The sequence below is a fragment of the Cherax quadricarinatus genome, unplaced genomic scaffold, assembly GCF_038502225.1.
Source record: "Cherax quadricarinatus isolate ZL_2023a unplaced genomic scaffold, ASM3850222v1 Contig3450, whole genome shotgun sequence".
Lineage (NCBI taxonomy): Eukaryota > Metazoa > Arthropoda > Malacostraca > Decapoda > Parastacidae > Cherax > Cherax quadricarinatus.
The window spans coordinates 1,283-20,710 of NW_027198476.1; the positions used below are offsets into that span (position 1 = coordinate 1,283).

The 19,428-nt window shown below is 41.1% G+C and overlaps 1 protein-coding gene across 1 annotated transcript in view; it reads right to left on the reverse strand.

The window, feature by feature from the left end:
• Window positions 1-488: 488 nt before the first annotated feature.
• The window catches only part of LOC138852025 (alpha-2-macroglobulin receptor-associated protein-like), a 32,176-nt gene continuing 13,236 nt past the window's right edge, over window positions 489-19,428 (reverse strand). The window contains exons 2-3 of the mRNA XM_070081639.1: window positions 14,177-14,284; window positions 489-631 (exon numbers count right to left, since the gene is read on the reverse strand). Coding sequence (XP_069937740.1) covers window positions 537-631; window positions 14,177-14,284 — 203 coding nt within the window. The 3' untranslated portion in view covers window positions 489-536. The remainder of the gene's footprint in view (window positions 632-14,176; window positions 14,285-19,428) is intronic.

A 19,428-nucleotide genomic window follows, 5' to 3' on the forward strand; every position in this document is an offset into this window, starting at 1 on the left:
TAAACCCAAACGAATAAAAAAAGCACTGCAGTAGGTCTAGTGACCCATGTTAGGCAGGTCCAATTCACACCCAACCATTCCCACTTAAGTAACTGTTTAACACACCTTAAAACTACCTAAAGTATTTGCTACAATGATGGTACTCTTCTATTCCTCTATACCTTTTTTTTTTTCATGCAGCAGCAAGATGTGCTGCACACACGATCTCAATACAGTGACTAACACAACACTAGCTCTGTTAGAAATTAGGTTTCCACTATTTTACAGTACCATTTTCTTGTATATTTGAGTGTTCGACTTAGCGAGAGAAAATACTAAACTGGCAGACTACCTTTTTCTTCTTTGCACAGTGCAACAAAATACAAACAACTAGCACTGTATTTTATCTTTTGAATGATGTTCTATTGTACCTCAAACACAAGGGTAGACTTATACAAGAGATATGAAAATTAATTTGGGGGGTATTAAGTCGGAGGTTGACTTGTACACAATGGTACACAAGTATGTATATACAGAAGCCACACATTTTCCAAGCTTTACCTTAGAGCATTTGTAGGGTGATGTGCTGATTTTGCTGAAGACTCCAAGTCTTGTAAAGTATCAAAGCGCTTTATGTCATTTTCAAGGTTGTCTGCAAGAAATATGAAAATACTACAACTTAAGATAAATTTATTAGTCAATGGATGTAAAAAGAAGGAGTGTATCACAGCATAGGTATACTGACATTTTTTCTATATGTATGATGCCTTCAGGATTTTTTGCCTGCTGTAAAAGGAGGTTGGAACAGCGAAATGTCTTATCAGAGCTCAGAGTGGTATGCAAATACAGTGGACTCCTGACTTATGATGGCCTCAACCTACGATAAAACTGACTTACGATGCTTGTTGGCATAAAAATTTGACCCCGATCTACGTTGAAAAACTCGACTTGCATCATTCGTCCCGAATGCGGCCATCTGGTCCATCTGGCCTGAGTGCCTCAGCTGAGCTAGTGTGACATTGTTTACAAGCCAGGGCAGACGGTTGCACGCATACATTCAATAAATTTTGTATTATTCCAGTGTTTTTAGTGCTTGTAACTGCTAAATAAGCCACCATGGGCCCAAAGAAAGCATCTAGTGCCAACCCTATGGTAAAAAGGGTGAGAAATACTATCGTATCACGGTCAGCTGCTGCTGCACCACGGCCAGCTGTTGCTGTACCACAGTCAGGTGCTGCTGTAGCACCTTCAGCTGCTGCTGTACCACCGTCAGCTGCTGCTGTACCACCGTCAGCTGCTGCTGTACCACAGTCAGCTGCTGCTGTACCACAGTCAGCTGCTGCTGTACCACAGTCAGCTGCTGCTGTACCACAGTCAGCTGCTGCTGTACCACAGTCAGCTGCTGCTGTACCACAGTCAGCTGCTGCTGTACCACAGTCAGCTGCTGCTGTACCACAGTCAGCTGCTGCTGTACCACAGTCAGCTGCTGCTGTACCACAGTCAGCTGCTGCTGTACCACAGTCAGCTGCTGCTGTACCACAGTCAGCTGCTGCTGTACCACAGTCAGCTGCTGCTGTACCACAGTCAGCTGCTGCTGTACCACAGTCAGCTGCTGCTGTACCACAGTCAGCTGCTGCTGTACCACAGTCAGCTGCTGCTGTACCACAGTCAGCTGCTGCTGTACCACAGTCAGCTGCTGCTGTACCACAGTCAGCTGCTGCTGTACCACAGTCAGCTGCTGCTGTACCACAGTCAGCTGCTGCTGTACCACAGTCAGCTGCTGCTGTACCACAGTCAGCTGCTGCTGTACCACAGTCAGCTGCTGCTGTACCACAGTCAGCTGCTGCTGTACCACAGTCAGCTGCTGCTGTACCACAGTCAGCTGCTGCTGTACCACAGTCAGCTGCTGCTGTACCACAGTCAGCTGCTGCTGTACCACAGTCAGCTGCTGCTGTACCACAGTCAGCTGCTGCTGTACCACAGTCAGCTGCTGCTGTACCACAGTCAGCTGCTGCTGTAGCACTGTCAGCTGCTGCTGTAGCACTGTCAGCTGCTGCTGTACCACAGTCAGCTGCTGCTGTAGCACTGTCAGCTGCTGCTGCTGCTGTACCACAGTCAGCTGCTGCTGCAGCACCTTCAGCTGCTGCTGTAGCACCTTCAGCTGCTGCTGTAGCACCGTCAGCTGCTGCTGTAGCACCGTCAGCTGCTGCTGTACCATGGTCAGCTGCTGCTGTAGCACCATCAGCTGCTGCTGTACCACAGTCAGCTGCTGCTATACCACAGTCAGCTGCTGCTGTACCACAGTCAGCTGCTGCTGTACCACGGCCAGCTGCTGCTGTAGCACCGTCAGCTGCTGCTGTACCACGGTCAGCTTCTGCTGCTGCTGCACCACGGTCAGCTGCTGCTGCACCACAGTCAGCTGCTGCTGTAGCACCGTCAGTTGCTGCTGCTGCTGCTGCACCACGGTCAGCTGTACTTCTCGAAGATGTGGAGAGACTGTTGTTGATGTGACTTATCGAAAATACCAAGAAACAATTAACCCCAGAGGGTTAGCCACCCAGGATAACCCAAGAAAGTCAATGTGTCATCGAGGACTGTCTAACTTATTTCCATTGGGGTCCTTAATCTTATCCCCCAGGATGCTACCCACACCAGTCAACTAACACCCAGGTTAACAGAAAAAATGCCTGGAACTAGTGCTCATATTGGTGAATTTAGGGCCAGCAAAGGTTGGTTTGAGAGATTTAAGAATCGTAGTGGCATACAGTGTGATAAGGCCTGTTCCAGAAGAAAATGCCAAACAGGACCTGCATTGTTGTTAGGTAAGACACATATGCAACAGTTAGACAACTTTATTCCGAAATGTTTCGCCTACACAGTAGGCTTCTTCAGTCGAATACAGAAAGTAGGCAGGAACAGTAGAGATGTGAAGACGATGTAAACAGTCCATCACCCTTGAAGTCGTAGAATTTGAGGTTGTCAGTCCCTCAGCCTGGAGAAGTTCAGTTCCATAGTCAGGAACTATCTGAAGATCAAGCGACAGTGCGGAGACTTAAATACTGTCGGAAGGAGAGGTGCAGAGTAGTAGTAGTATTGAGAATGTAGCCACTGAGAGGTCATGTCCTTCTCAGATCCAACACTTCTCACTTGAAAAACTTGTCCAAGGTGTTTTCTGTACCAAGATGCCATGTGTTGCAGTGTCTGACAAGTTGAACATCAAAATGGTATACAATACCGACCTGCATTACTCAGGAGGAAAAGGCACTCCCAGGACACAGTGACTCATCACTACATCTTCAATAGAGGAAAGTGTCATTTATTCTTCATTTAGTACACTAGTACAGTGGTCCCTCGTTTTTCGCAATTAATCCGTTCCTGGAGCCATTACTATAAACGAAATTTACGATTTACGAATCAATTTTCCCCATAAGAAATAACGTAAATACAATTAATCCGTTCCTGACACCCAGAAGTATTAAAACAAAAATTTTTTTTACATGAAATATACATGTAGTACATAAACAATATAATGGGAAATGATGAATGAAACATTAACAGCATAACACTTACCTTTATTGGAGATTCTTCATAGTGTATTGGAGACTGGAGGAGGAGGAGGAGAGTGGATTGTTTATAGTTTGGAAGGGGAATCCCTTTCGATCAACACCTCAGGTACCATTTGCTTTTCTGGGGTTGCTTCTCTTCTCTGTTTCTTAATGCCACTAGGACCACCTTGAGAGTCACTGGAGTCCTGTCTCGCAAAATAACTGTGGAGAGAGCTCTGTTTCTGACGTCTCTTTAACACTTCCCTAAAATGGCCCAAGACTTTGTCACTGTACATGTTGCCAACCTGGCTTGCAACAACCTTGTTAGGGTGATGTTTCTCCATAAAGCTTTCCATCTTACCCCACATAGTAAAAATCTCTTTAATTTCTGAAGAAGGCACCTTCTTCCATCTCTCTTCCTCCTCCTCTGCAGCAAGATTCTGAGCTGCGATGTGTTGCTCTTCCTGCTGAAGCTCTTGCAGCTCCTCAGTGGTGAGCTCTTCATTGTGGTCTTCCACCAATTCTTCCACATCCTCCAAACTCACATCCAACCCCATGGAACTCCCCAGTGCCACAATTGATTTTCCAACAGACATAGGCTCATTAGGGTCAGTCCCAAATCCTTCAAAATCCCTCTTGTCGACACAATCTGGCCACAATTTTCTCCAGGCAGAGTTCAAAGTCCTGGTAGTCACTCCCTCCCAAGCCATACCTATAAGGGTTATGCAATGGAGGATGCTGAAGTGTTCTCTCCAAAATTCCCTTAGGGTCAAGTGAGTGTCTGTGGTCACAGTCAAGCACCTGTGAAACATTGCTTTTGTGTAGAGTTTTTTAAAGTTTGCAATAACCTGCTGGTCCATGGGTTGGAGGAGAGGAGTGGTATTCGTGGGCAAGAACTTTACTGTGATGAACCCAAACTCTTCGAAAATTAGGTCATCCAAGTTTGGAGGATGAGCAGGTGCATTGTCCATTACTAGCAGGCACTTGAGATCCAATTTCTTTTCCAGGAGATACTCCTTCACACTAGGGCCAAACACTTCATTGAACCACTCGACGAAAATTTCCCTCATGACCCATGCCTTACTATTAGATTTCCAAAACACACACAATTTACTCTTCATAACATTGTTTTTCCTGAACACACTGGGATTTTCAGAATGGTACACTAGTAATGGCTTCACTTTGAAATCCCCACTAGCATTAGCACAGAACATTAGCGTCAGCCTGTCTTTCATAGGCTTGTGTCCTGGCATTGCCTTTTCCGGCCAGCCTTTGCTGGCCTTAACCCTTTCACTGTTCACGACATATAAATACGTCTTACAAGCCAATGTTTCTGACGTATTTATACGCACAAATTCTAGCGGCTTCAAATCAAGCGGGAAAGGCCTGGTAGGCCTACATGAGAGAGAATGGGTCTCAGTGGTCGGTGTGCACCCTGTGAAAAAAATCTGGGACCCAGCGGTGCATTGTGGGAACGCCATCTTGTTAGTCCATTTTTACCATGCCTCTCGGTAAGAAGTTCCTCACTCCTCGGCAGATTGGAGGTCTTTTGTTCCCAAGTGATAGCTCTAACAGCGATGAAAATGTCAGTGACAGTGAATTCCAGGGTTTTGAAGCGATTGTTACCGGAAAAAGTGCCCAGGATAACATAATTTGTGATGAAAACCCAGATGACCCACAACCTTCCACCTCTGGTACTGGGCCGGCTTGGTCACGTTCACGTTCGCCTGTACCAGGACGAAAGAGGAAACTATTTGGTCGTGTACAACACCCAGTTGATAGCAGTGAATGTGATAGTGATAGTGATTTCAAGGCCATTGAAAGCAGTTCTAGTGACAGTGAGGGTGAATATTCCCCAGTGAAGCGGCAGTATGTACGACGTAGCATGCGGTCTGGTAGTGTTTCATATGTTGTTCCAAGGGGAAGGAGAAACTCTGGGAGCACATCCCGTGGCCCTACACCACGACCTGATAGTGAAGATGATGATATTGTAACGATGGGTATGAATGATGTGAGTGAGGGAGCAGGCAGTGGTGGTGATAGTGAGGGTGGCACGGCCCATGTGACACCATCAGCGGGCCACGCTACTACCCACTCTGCTGACTCTACACAACAACCAGCCTCACCCGACCCCACACTCCCACAACCTGCACTCCCACAACCTGCACTCCCACAACCTGCACAACCACAACCTGCACAACCACAACCACGGTACAATATCCAGACCCCACCAGCAGACCACATCTGGGATTGGCAGGACGGTGACGAGTTTGTTCCCAGTCCCCATGACTTTGATGAAACACAAAGTGAAATAAAGCCATCATGTCCACTTGGGAACAATGCCAGTGAACTGGACTGCTTTGAGTTATTCTTCAATGAACCCCTGATGGACATCATTGTCAGGGAAACAAACACATACTGTGATTACACCATGGCAAATACAATTCTCTCACCAAAATCATGGCTACACAAGTGGAAGGAGACAACTGTGGCAGAGATGTACCTGTTTTTTGCCACAATAATGCTTATGCCACATGTGTATAAGCACACTGTCACCACATACTGGGCAACAGAACGCCTGATTTCAACTCCAGGTTTTAGTGACATTATAGGTGTCAATCGTTTCCTGATACTGTTACGTATGTTACACTTTTCAGACAAAACCAGGCCTGACAGAAGCGACAGGTTATATAAGATAAGAAATGTGTTTATGTACCTGAAACAAAAGTGCTGCATTTTTTTTTATCCCTTCAGGAAGCTTGTTATTGATGAGTCCTTGATTTTATTCAAAGGAAGACTCTCATTCAAGCAATATATACCAAGCAAGAGGAAACACTTTGGTATAAAGCTATTTGTACTGTGTGATTGCAGAAGTGGTCTAGTTTTAGATATCATTGTGTACACTGGCAGTAATACTTTGAGAGATACCATGAAGTTATTGGGTATCTCTGGTGATGTGGTTCGAGCAATGATGGAACCATATCTTGGTAAGGGGCATATGTTATTTACTGATAACTGGTACACAAGCCCCTTACTCAGTGATTTCTTGCGAGTGAACTTGACAGACGTGTGTGGCACAGTGCGTCGTAATCGTAAACATATGCCAAGGTTCGACGCTGGCACTCGCAGAGGTGAGGTGCAAGCCTTTGCTGCCAATGGCATCATGGCATTTCGGTGGCATGACAAACGTGATGTCACACTATTGACATCAGTTCACCAAAACGAAATGGTACACAGTGGCAGGCACAACAGAGAGACCAATGAACCCATTCTAAAGCCTGCAGCTGTCATGGACTACAACCTCAATATGCACTTAGTGGACAAATGTGACATGCAGATTGGGTTTGCAGACTGTGTACGCAAGAGTTATAAGTGGTATATAAAACTTTTTTTCCATCTTGTTGATATCTCTATGCTGAATGCTTATAACATATACAAGTTGAAGACCAACAAAACACCAAAATATGGTGAATTTTGCTTGTCAGTAATCAGACAAATAATTGCAAAGTACCAAGGAGCAACACCTGCAATAGACCAGTGCCCACGAAATTACCAACACACGTCATCTCGTTTCAGGCCTGGTGATCACTACCCCATGCAACTGCCTCCTACTACTGCCAAGAAAAATGCTCAGAAGAGGTGTTATGTATGTACACATACCACAAAACACCCACAAACACGCAGAGACACTTGTTTTGTGTGTGAGGAGTGTCAAGTGCCCCTCTGCATATACCCATGTTTCAAAGAGTTCCACAAGCTGCAGCAGTTCTAGGAACGTGTTTAGTGACTGTACATATGTATATATATTATGGAACAATAGTAATAAACATTGTTTTGTATTGTTTGTTTGTGTAAGCAAAGTGTATACACAAACTAATAGTGATAAAGTTTGTTCTGTTACTGTGTTGTAAACAATGAGTGTATATTTGAAGAATGCACCTTACATTGGTCTCACAGGCCACATAAGTTAAATGGAACAGAAAAATATTGAAAAATGCAAGAAACCTTTGAATTAGAGTAAATAAAAGAATACCGGGTGGGCGGCAGTCGCCGCTGTTGCCATACGCACGTCACTTTCAGCAAACTTTGCGGCTCTATATCTCGGTAAGTACTGATGGCAAAAATTTTTTTTTTTAGGCTTAAAACACTCAGAAAAATATTCCTAACATTTTCATAAGAAAAAATAATTTTTTTTTTCGAATATTTGGTGACATAGAATGACAGTTTCAGAGAGGGGCCTGAAACAGTCAAAGGGTTAAATTCACTCACATAACCACTATTTGCAGGCAATTTCTTTACGAAATCTTCATGCAACTGCCTAGCCTTTTCACAAATAATCGAAGTCATAAGAGTATCTCCTGCTAATTGTTTCTCATTTATCCACACCAATAATAACTTCTCAACCTCTTCCAGTACTGGTGATCTCATTTTTGTCAGCATAGTTACTCCCTTTGCAACAACAGCGTCCTTTATTTCCTTTTTCTTGGCCACTATGGAACATAAGGTTGTGTAGGGTTTCTTATACATCCTGGACAGTTCGGCCACACTTGTACCACTTTCATATTATTCAATGATGGTTTTCTTAAATTCAATTGTATTTCTCACCTTCTTTACCACAGGCTTGGCACTAGGAGCATTCTTTGGAGCCATGGTAGCTTATTTAGTACTTGCAAGCACTAAAATAAATGGAACATTATGAAATATTTCGCTGGAGCACGTGAGGGGACCTTCGCTCACTGGTAAACAATGCCAGACTGGCTGCCGCCCCGGCTCACGCCGTGGGTACGCGTCCCGGACGAACTACGACTCGCGAGTCAACCTATGAAAAGCGAGTCCATGTTTATACGAAAATACCCCTATGATTGGCGAAATTTACGATTGCCGGGAACTACGATAAGCGGGGGACCACTGTACATGCACAATATATATTGTGCATGTATCCTTCCTTTTGTGTGTACGAAAAATGTATATTTCATGTGGTAAAAAAAATTTTTTCCATACTTCTGGGTGTCTTGAACGGATTATTTTGATTTCCATTATTTCTTACGGGGAAAATTAATTTGACTTACGATAATTTCGTTTTACGATGTGCTCTCAGGAACGGATTAATATCGTAAGTCGGGGGTCCACTGCATACAGATAAGTGACGATTCCAGGATTCTGTGTTATTGGGTGTTTTCTTCTCTGGCGATAAGTCTTTTGTTTCTGTAGTTGATTAAATGGTTATGTGAATTTTGGTGTTGAACACAGGGATTCCTTGAATTGTCAGATCTGTCTGTGTACTGATGTTCTGAAATACGTGTTTGGAAGTCTCTTGATGTTTCATCCAAGTATAATTTGCTGCAGTCATTACAAGAGATTATGTATACCCCTGCAGAGGATTGAAGCTTGTCCTGTGTATTACTAGTAATGTCCTTGATGGTGGTGGATATGGAGGTAGATACTTGGAATGAGTTATTGGTACCTTACCCTCTTCCATATATTTATTAAATAAAAACATTAACCACTCCAAAACTATATCCACACCTGCTTTTAACATTTCTATCTTTATCCCATCAATCCCAGTTGCTTTACCCCTTTTCATTCTATTCACTGTCCCACGCATTTCCCCCACACTCACAACTGGTTCATTCTCACTCCTATAAGATGGGTATTCCTTTATTTTTTTTATTAACACATCAGCCGATTCCCATCACGGCAGGTTGGCCCGAAAAAGAAAAACTTGCATCATCATTCACTCCATCACTGTCTTGCCAGAGGGGTGCTTTACACTACATTTATAAACTGCAACATTAACACCCCTCGTTCAGAGTGCAGACACTGTACTTCCCATCTCCAGGACTCAAGTCCGGCCTGCGGTTTCCCTGAATCCCTTCATAAATGTTACTTTGCTCACACTCCAACAGCACGTCAAGTAGTAAAAACCATTTGTCTCCATTAACTCCTATCAAATATGCTCACACATGCCTGCTGGAAGTCCAAGCCCCTCGCACACAAAACCTCTTTTACCCTCTCCCTCCAACCCTTTCTAGGCCGACCCCTACCCCACCTTCCCTTCACTACAGATTTATACATTCTCTAAGTCATTCTGTTTTGTTCCATTCTCTCTATATGTCCAAACCACCTCAACAACCCCTCCTCAGCCCTCTGGACAATAGTTTTGGTAATCCCACACCCTCTCATAATTTCCAAACTATAAATTCTCTGCACTATATTCACACCACACATTGCCCTCAGACATGACATCTCCACTGCCTCCAGCCTTCTCCTCGTTGCAACATTCATCACCCATGCTTCACACCCATACAAGAGTGTTGGTACAACTATACTCTCATACATTCCCCTCTTTGCTTCCATGGACAAAGTTCTTTGTCTCCACAGACTCCTAAGTGCACCATTCACCTTTTTCATTTCATCAATTCTATGATTCACCTTCTTCACAGACCCATCTGCTGACATGTCCACCCCTAAATATCTGAATACATTTACCTCCTCCATACTCTCACCCTCCAATTTGATATCCAATCTTTCACCACCTAATCTTTTTGTTATCCTCATAACCTTACTCCTTCCTATATTCACTTTTAATTTACTTCTTTTTCATACCCTACCAAATTAATCCACCAACCTCTGCAGCTTCTCTTCAGAATCTCCCAAAAGCACAGTGTCATCAGCAGAGAGCAACTGTGACAACTCCCACTTTGTGTTTGATTCCTCCTTGCCCTAAACACGAAATCACAGCTTCCCTACCTTCATCAACATTTAATAATTCCTCAAAATATTCCCTCCATCTTCCCGATACCTCTAACTCTCATTTAATAACTACCCTCTCCTACTTTTAACTAACAAATCCATTCTTTCCCTAGGCTTTCTCAACTTATTAATCTCACTCCAAAACTTTTTCTTATTTTCAACAAAATTTGTTGATAACATCTCACCCACCTTCTCATCTGCTCTCTTTTTACATTGCTTCACCACTCTCTTAACCTATCTTTTTCTCTTCAATACTTCTCCCTCCTTGCATCACTTCTTTGTAAAAACCTCTCATATGCTAACTTTTTCTCTCTCACTACACTCTTTACATCATCATTCCACCAATCGCTCTTCTTCTCTCCCGACCAACTTTCCTGTAACCACAAACTTCTGCTGAACACTAACACTATAATCTTAAACTTACCCCATACATCTTCTACCCCATTGCCTATCCTTTCACTAGCCCATCTGTCCTCCAACAGCTGTTTATATCGTACCCTAACTGCCTCCTCCTTTAGTTTATAAATCTTCACTTCTCTCTTACTTGCTGTTGCCATTCTCCTTGTATCCCATCTACCTTTTACTCTCACTGTAGCTACAACTAAAAAGTGATCTGATATATCTGTGGGCCCCTCTATAAACATGTACATCCTGAAGTCTACCCAACAGTCTATTATCTACCAATACGTAGTCCAACAAACTACTGTCATTTCGCCCTACATCATATCTTGTATACTGATTTATCCCCTTTTTCTTAAAATATGTGTTACCTATAACCAAACCCCCTTTCTATACAAAGTTCAATCAAATGCTCCCCATTATCATTTACACCTGGCACCCCAAACTTACCTATCACACCCTCCTACTTGAGTATTTAGGTCCCCTACCACAATTACTCTCTCACTTGGCTCAAAAGTTCCTACACACTCACTTAACATCTATCAAAATCTCTCTCTCTCCTCTACACTCCTCTCTTCTCCAGGTGCATACACACTTATTATGACCCACTTTTCACATCCAACCCTTATTTTAATCCACATAATCCTTGAATTTATACATTTATATTCCCTCTTCTCTCTCCATAACTGATCCTTCAACATTATTGCTACCCCTTCCTTAGCTCTAACACTCTCAGATACTCCTGACTTAATCCCATTTATTTCTCCCCACTGAAACTCCCCTATCCCCTTCAGCTTTGTTTTGCCTTAGGGCTAAGACATCCAACTTCTTTTCATTCATAACCATCTCTTTCTTATCATCTGCACTACATCCACACACACATTCAAACATCCCAATTTTATGATTTTTATTTTCCTTGTTTTTAGTAATATATACAGGAGAAGGGGTTACTAGCCCATTGCTCCCAGCATTTAGTCGCCTCTTATGACACGCATAGCTTACAGAGGAATAATTCTGTTCTACTTTCCCATGTAGATAAGCAGAAATAACAAGAACTAGGAAGAAAACAATAAAAGAAAGCCCAGAGGGGTTAGTATATATAGTGGAACCCCAGAATTCGTATGCACCGAATATCGTACGTTTTGGATCTAGAACACTTTTTTAGGCGAAATTTTGCTCCAGATTTTGTACCTCCACCCGGAAATCATACATATCATACACGCATGCCCACCCGGGACGCATGCGCATGTGTCTCAGTCTGGCTATGTCACTGGTCAAGTGAGCATTACTTCATGCATTCTCCGAAGCATTTCAAAATAATCCAATGCTTTTTGTGCTTAACTATTGAGTGTGAATGCGAAATAAGCCACCATGGGTCCAAAGAAAGTTCCTAGTGCCAGCCCTCTGGTAAAAAAGGTGAGAAACATGATAGAGTTCAAGAAATTGTAGAAAAATACAAAAAAGGCGTATGTTTAGCCAAGCTTGCCAGGATGTATGGGAAGCCGAAATCAACAATCTGTTCCATCCTGGCAAAGAAAGTAGAAATCAAGGAAGCTTTGATACCTGAAGTCCTTATGGAGGGGGATTCCCATTCCAAACAATAAGCTCTCCTCTCTCTCCCCTCCTCGCCTTCTTCCATACGCCAACAAGAGTCTTCAATAAAAGTATGTACAGTGGACCCCCACATAACGATCACCTCCGAATGCGACCAATTATGTAAGCGTATTTATGTAAGTGCGTTTGTAAGTGTATGTTTGGAGATCTGAAATGGACTAATCTACTTCACAATATTCCTTATGGGAACAAATTCGGTCAGTACTGGCACCTGAACATACTTCTGGAGTGAAAAAATATCGTTAACCGGGGGTCCACTGTAATAGTAATTTAAATGTACATTTATCCCATTTCATTAATGCTTTATATTTATTTCTCATTGTTTTCTGTATGTAAAACTATAGTTATTCTTTAAAAAATTTATTTTTTTGTGAATATTTTTGGGTGTCTGGAACAGATTAATTGTATTTACATTATTTCTTATAGGAAATATTACTTCGGTTTTCGTACGTTTCGAATTTAGACCGACCTTCTGGAACAGATTATGTGCAAAATCCAGGGTTCCACTGTATATGCTTGTACATGTATGTGTACTGTGACCTAAGTGTAAGTAGAAGTAGCAAGACATACCTGCAACCTTGCATGTTTATGAGACAGAAAAAGAGACCAGCAATCTTACCATCATGCAAAACAATTACAGGCTTATGTTTCACACTCATTTGGTAGGACAGTAGTACCTCCCTGGGTGGTTGCTGTCTACCAACCTACTACCTATATGCATTTATAAGGAAAAAACAAAAAGGGGGGGTGATCCGCTTTACAGCAGTAGCCTGGAACCTAATCTGCCGTATTAGTGGGGTCCGACTGTTTATGACATATGTTAGGCCAATCATTGAGTATATGTACTTAGCATGGAGCCCATAACTGATAAAGCATATTAAGAAACTTGAAAATGTCCACATATTTGAAATAAATGATGTTATAGGAAATTAATCTGACAACCTTGGTGGAAAAGACAAGGGTACACATGATAACACATGAAATCTTAAGAGGAACTCATAGGGTAGATAAAAGACTGTTTGAATTTAGATTAAAAGGATCAACTGGACAGAGGTGGAAGCTGCAGATATAGATGTAAGAAAGTATCTCCATGGTCTCAGGGTGATTGAGAAGTGGAATGATTTTGATGGGGTTGTGGAGGCAAGTTCAATATTCATATTAAAGAGAAGATATGATATGGTCCAAGAGGCCAGAAATCAATGCCGATCAAAGTGGTGTAGGAGGGAGGGCCAGGAGCAGTCTCTCAATCCCGCAAACACAGCTTGGTGAGTACATACTACCACACTAACTTACAATAACCAAACCAGTAAAAATCCCATTATAAAAACCACAAAGGAAAAAACACAAGATTGAGCAAAATAGTAAAAATGTGCTCCAGTCAGAGGCATACCACAAACTACACAGTTGAGGCTACACAGTTGAAAACAGTTGAGGCTGTGCCCAAGCCTCAACTGACAGATTCTTCTCAAAGTGGCAATTCCTGTTGAAGGAGTCAACACACGAGTATTTGTATCACTTGCTTCTCATGTGTAGGGCCCACTGGGTTTGTTACTTTCCACAGATATATCTATTTATGCAGCCCATGAAATAACAAGGCAGAAATTTATAGAGTAAACTTGATATAGCATAATAGTCCAAGATAAAAACCATCTACAGTTCCTTATCCAGAGTGTGGGTTAGTTGTAAATATAGACCTTTCTTTTCTAAAGGGCACACTTTTGAGTATAGCTAAGATGAAGCTAGAGTTTACTATACTTTACAAGAGGCAGACTAGCCCTCAAATAATTGTAAATCTTATTTGTTTAAAAGTGATTAGACATTGCAATGCACAAAATACTGGTACTGTTAAAGATTTATTTTGTTAAACATACGATAACAATACTTACTTTGCTCACTTTCCATCTTGACAGAAGCACTATTAATCAGAGCATAGTAGTCATCAATTTTGTCCTGATGATGTTGGAACTCCTCTTTAAGAGCTTTCAATTCAGGCTCTGTAAGCAATGAAAATTTATCTGATTGAATATGTCAAACATTTTAATTATTAATCAAGCATAAATTTGATCACTAACATCAGTGAGAATGTTTACTAAGACTATCACTCTCCCTTCCTCATTCTCTGGCAAACCAGAGAAACAAAATAAAATTAATACACAAGTTTTTTATTTAGATTTTGGGTATATACAAAATTTGTTTACAATGGTCATAACAGCACACACATGCTATGAGAACATAAGTACAGTACATAAATTTAACCTAGGATAAACCACAGTCAAACAAAGAATACATGTTTGAGCATCTACATCTCACTACCTTTAAATAAACCTAGTGTGCAACACGAACCCTCTCTACACAACAAGGAATAGTATCTATAGCGTAAGAATTTAACCCTTTGTTTCATATGTACAGTGGTACCTTGATATTCAAACTTAATTCATTCCAGGAGGTTGTTCGAATAGCGAGTTATATGAATATTGAATCAATTTTCCCATAAGAAATAATGTAAGCTGGATTCATCTGTTCCAGACCCCAAAAAATTACCAATTATAAAACATTTTAAGTGGAAGTATTGCTTATTTAAGGGTTAAACCTGTATAATAATAATAGCATGCATAAAAATCATACATGAAAACTATAAAAACAATAAATACATGAAAATTTAACTGCACTTTACCTTTGCTGAGGAGTGCTGATGGTTTAAGAGGAAGGTGAAGAGATGTTATTGTTTGGGAAGGGTGTCCATAAAATAGTCAGTTTTTTTTTCTCTCTCTTTTTTGTTTCTGTGCAGTAGCACTTGAAGATGATGGGGATTCACTAGCTGTCCAGTGTTGTCTGCTTTTGACAACTTTTCAAATTTTTTCTAAAATGGTCAATAACATTGACATTGAACAGGTTGATGCTCCTATTCACAACAGTAATGTTAAGATGCCATTTTTTCACTAGGCTCTGTGTTTAAGCCCTTAATTTCTGCAGTGGAAATGTTGCCTTTACTGCTTCCCTCCTCTGAAGAAGACATTTCCTCAACCACTTCTTGCTGCTCCTTGTGCAAGTCTTGAATTCTGCAGTGCCCACTAGCATTACCACATAAGAGTGTTAGCCTGTTTCATTGGCTTGTGTCCTGGTAATGATTTCTCTTAGTGTGTGATGTAGGTTCTCTTAGGCATTCTTTCCCAAGAGAGGCAGTTTTCATCACAATTAAAAACTTGATAAGGAATAAATCCCTTAATGTCTACAAAGGTTTTAAATTCCTTAAACTTTTCAGCTTCATCTCTTTTAGCACTGGCAGTCTCCCTATGCCTTACTTTAAACCCATCAAACCAGCCCCTACTTGCCTTAAATTCATCACTTTCAGCACCGTTTACCGGGGTGTCTTGCCTAAGATCACTATATAACTAGTTTGCTTTTTCACAAATTATTGTTTCAAAAACACTGTCACTGGCCAATAGTTTTTTGTAAATTCACAGTAACAAGTTATTCCATTTCTTCAATTATCTGCGACCTTTTCACAACAAGAATTTTCACTCCTTTTGCCACATCAGCTCATTTTATTGCCTCTATTTTTCAATATGGATGATATGGTGGATTTCACCATTAGGTCCGACACACATGTTCCACTTTCCCACTTCCCAATGAGTTCTTTCTTTCACTTTAATTATTGTTCTCACTGCTTTTTTTTTTTTTTTTTTTTTTTTTTTTACACAGGGTTTGACAAGGTTAAGGATCCCTAGCGTTATTGACAAGCTATTTACAGGTTAAGGATTCCTAACTTTATTGGCAAGCTAAGAGCTGTTACCTACATCAGCTCATTCGAAAGTATTTTTATTGTTATGAGACATACAAGTAGGGAACAGGATGAAGTTGGAGCCATCTGTGGGCCAGCATTTTCATTTGATCAGCTGACTTTATCTTGTTGACATCATTATGCTGTACGAATGTGTTCCATACTCGAGTCATCCTGGGTATATATGATCTCAGATGGAGTGATGTTCTGGAGAAGGGTACAGCCAGAGTGAAGTTAATGCTTTCTGCCCGTCTTGTGGCATAAAAGCTTGTTTCACTCTGTCTCGAAGTGGATCCAAGTGTGGTACTTTGACAATATTGGCCTTGTACATAACAGTAAGGCCACCCACATCCCTCCTGTGCTGAAGGCTCTGCTGAAATGACAGATCTATCCAGGATGGGTCCAGGCAAGAGATGAGATGTCTTGCTCTGTTCTCCACTCTGTCAAGCAGTCACAGATGAGAGGGGGGGCAGGCAGACCAAGAAAGTGGGGCATACTCAAGGTGTGAGTGTACTTGTGCCTCATACAGAATTTTGCAACCCCTACTGTCAAGTAGATGCAAGCTACGGCGAGGTGCTGTAAGCTTCCTGGCTGCCTTGTTTGCTAGATTTACAACATGGTTCTTCATGGTTAGTTTGGAGTGAAATTTCACCCCAAGGATATCAACTTCTTCTCCAGGTGCCAACACCCTCCCATTCATCCTTACTACTGCACCAGCATTACCATCATGGTGCCTAGAGACGATCATCATTTGCGTTTTCTCAGGTGCAAATGTTACTTGCCATCTATTTCTCCAGGCTTGTTTGGATCACTACTCTTTTTGGGGGCCATGATTACAGGTCTCCCTCAACATTCACGTTTTCAACTTTCACGGGCTTCACACATTCATGAATTCCCAACCGCCAAATTCCCAGCCACCAAATTCCCAGCCGCCAAATCATATTTAAGTTTCCTGCCACCTGCGAGTCCCTACTACCCTCCCTCCGACCCCCGCAACTGGCAGCCAGCCCTCCCACCATTCAGTGTGGCGAGTGTTTTGTTTGTTCATTATTTGCTATTAAACTACAGTATAAATAATGTAAACCCATTCATGACTGCATATTGGAATGGCTATTCGGACAGGTATTAGACGGTGACATCATGTGTTTACTCTTGAACACTGCAAAGAATTAAACATTTCTGCTACAGCTAATAATAACAATAGTAATAATAATAATAATAATAATAATAATAATAATAATAATAAATATGATATAATTGAAGAAGGAAATTGTACAAAAATACGAGGGAGTGGTTGACACATCGTCAGTGTGACTTTGTTTATGCTGGAGTGAACATTAGTCTCCCTGCTCCTCCAAATATTTCACAATAATTCATTGTGTTTGGTGCTTGTAGATTGAGTGTGACTGGAGTGGTAGAGGCAGTGATTGAGGCAATGGTATTTAACCCTTTGAGGGTTTTGGTCGTACTAGTACGTCTTACGCGTAGGGGTTTTTGACGTACTAGTACTCATAAATTCTAGCGGCCTCAAATCTAGTGGGAGAAAGCTGGTAGGCCTTCATATGAAAGAATGGGTCTATGTGGTCAGTGTGCACAGTCTAAAAAAAATCCTGCAGCACACAGTGCATAATGAGAAAAAAAAAACTTTGACCATTTTTTTTTAATAAATCAGCGACTTTGCAGTGTATTTTCGTATGGTATTTATTGTTGTATTCTAGTTTTCTTGGTCTCATTTTATAGAATGGAAGACATATTACAGAAATTGAGATGATTTTGACTGGTTTTACAATGAAAGGTGCCTTGAAATTGAGCTCAAAGTAGCAGAAATGTTCGATTTTTACCAAACTTCAAAAGTAAACAAATCGTGCCAAGCGTGCAATACACGTCAACTGGTGAGTCTAATATTCTTTCACAAGTGCACCAATATTATTTATACCATTTTTTACACTAATTCAGTAGTCTGCATAACAGTAAATCTTATATTTTTTGTGAAAATAAAAATTCAAAGTGGAAAGCAAAAGAATATAAGAGGGGCCTTGAGACGTGACTAATGACTAGAGGAAATGTCATTTTAGTGCCAGGAATGTCTTTCTTGTTTATTCTGGACCCTATTCGGAAATTGGCATCTTTTGAAATTTGTGTGAAATTGGCAAAATTGCTAAATTCTGACCACTGTACTAGATAGTTGAATTTCATAAATGGGTGGTTTCTTGCACCCATTCGATAAAAAAAATGGAGTTCTAGCGAAATATTCATGTTTTTTGTCGACTAGTACAGTGAAATTGGCCGAAAATGGGGCTCAAAGTGGGCAAAATCGCCGATGCGTAAACATCGCCGAGACCGCTAACTTTGCGAGAGCATAATTCCGTAAGTTTTCTATCAAATTTCAAACTTTTGGTGTCTTTATGATCGGGAAAAGATTCTCTATCTTTTCATAAGAGAAAATAATTTTTTTTTTTTTTTTAAATTTGGCCGACCCTGAGAACGAGTTTCGGAGAGGGCCTGTCGACCCTCAAAGGGTTAATAACATACATGTTAATAATAATAAATGTTATTAATAATAACATGTACTATTAGTATTTGTAACATTTTATTTTTATTTTTATTATCACACTGGCCGATTCCCACCAAGGCAGGGTGGCCCGAAAAAGAAAAACTTTCACCATCATTCACTCCATCACTGTCTTGCCAGAAGGGTGCTTTACACTACAGTTCTTAAACTGCAACATTAACACCCCTCCTTCAGAGTGCAGACATTGTACTTATAACATATATGTTATTAAATACCACTGCCTCAACCGCTGAATTATTGTGAAATGTTTGGAAGAGCAGGGAGACTAATGTTCACTCCACCATAAACAAAGTCACACTGAGGATGTGTCAACCACTCCCTCGCATTTTTGTACAATTTCCTTCTTCAATTATATCGTATTTATTATTATTATTATTATTATTATTATTATTACTATTGTTATTATTAGCAATAGCAGAAATGTTCGATTCTTTGCTGTGTTCAAGAGTAAACACATGATGTCACCGTCTAATACCTTTCCTAATAGCCATTCCAAAATGCAGTCATGAATGGGTTTACATTATTCTGTAGTTTAATAGTAAATAATGAACAAACAAAACACTCACCACACTGAGTGGTGGGAGGGCTGGCTGCCAGTTGCGGGGGTCGGAGGGAGGGTAGTAGGGACTCGCAGTGGTGGAGGCATTGGTGGAGGCAGTGGTATTTAATAACATACATGTTATTAACATACATCTTATTAAATAACATACGTTATTAAAGCATAACATGTATATATTTAGTACAATTTACGACGTTTTTATGTATTTTATGATTATTCATGGTTC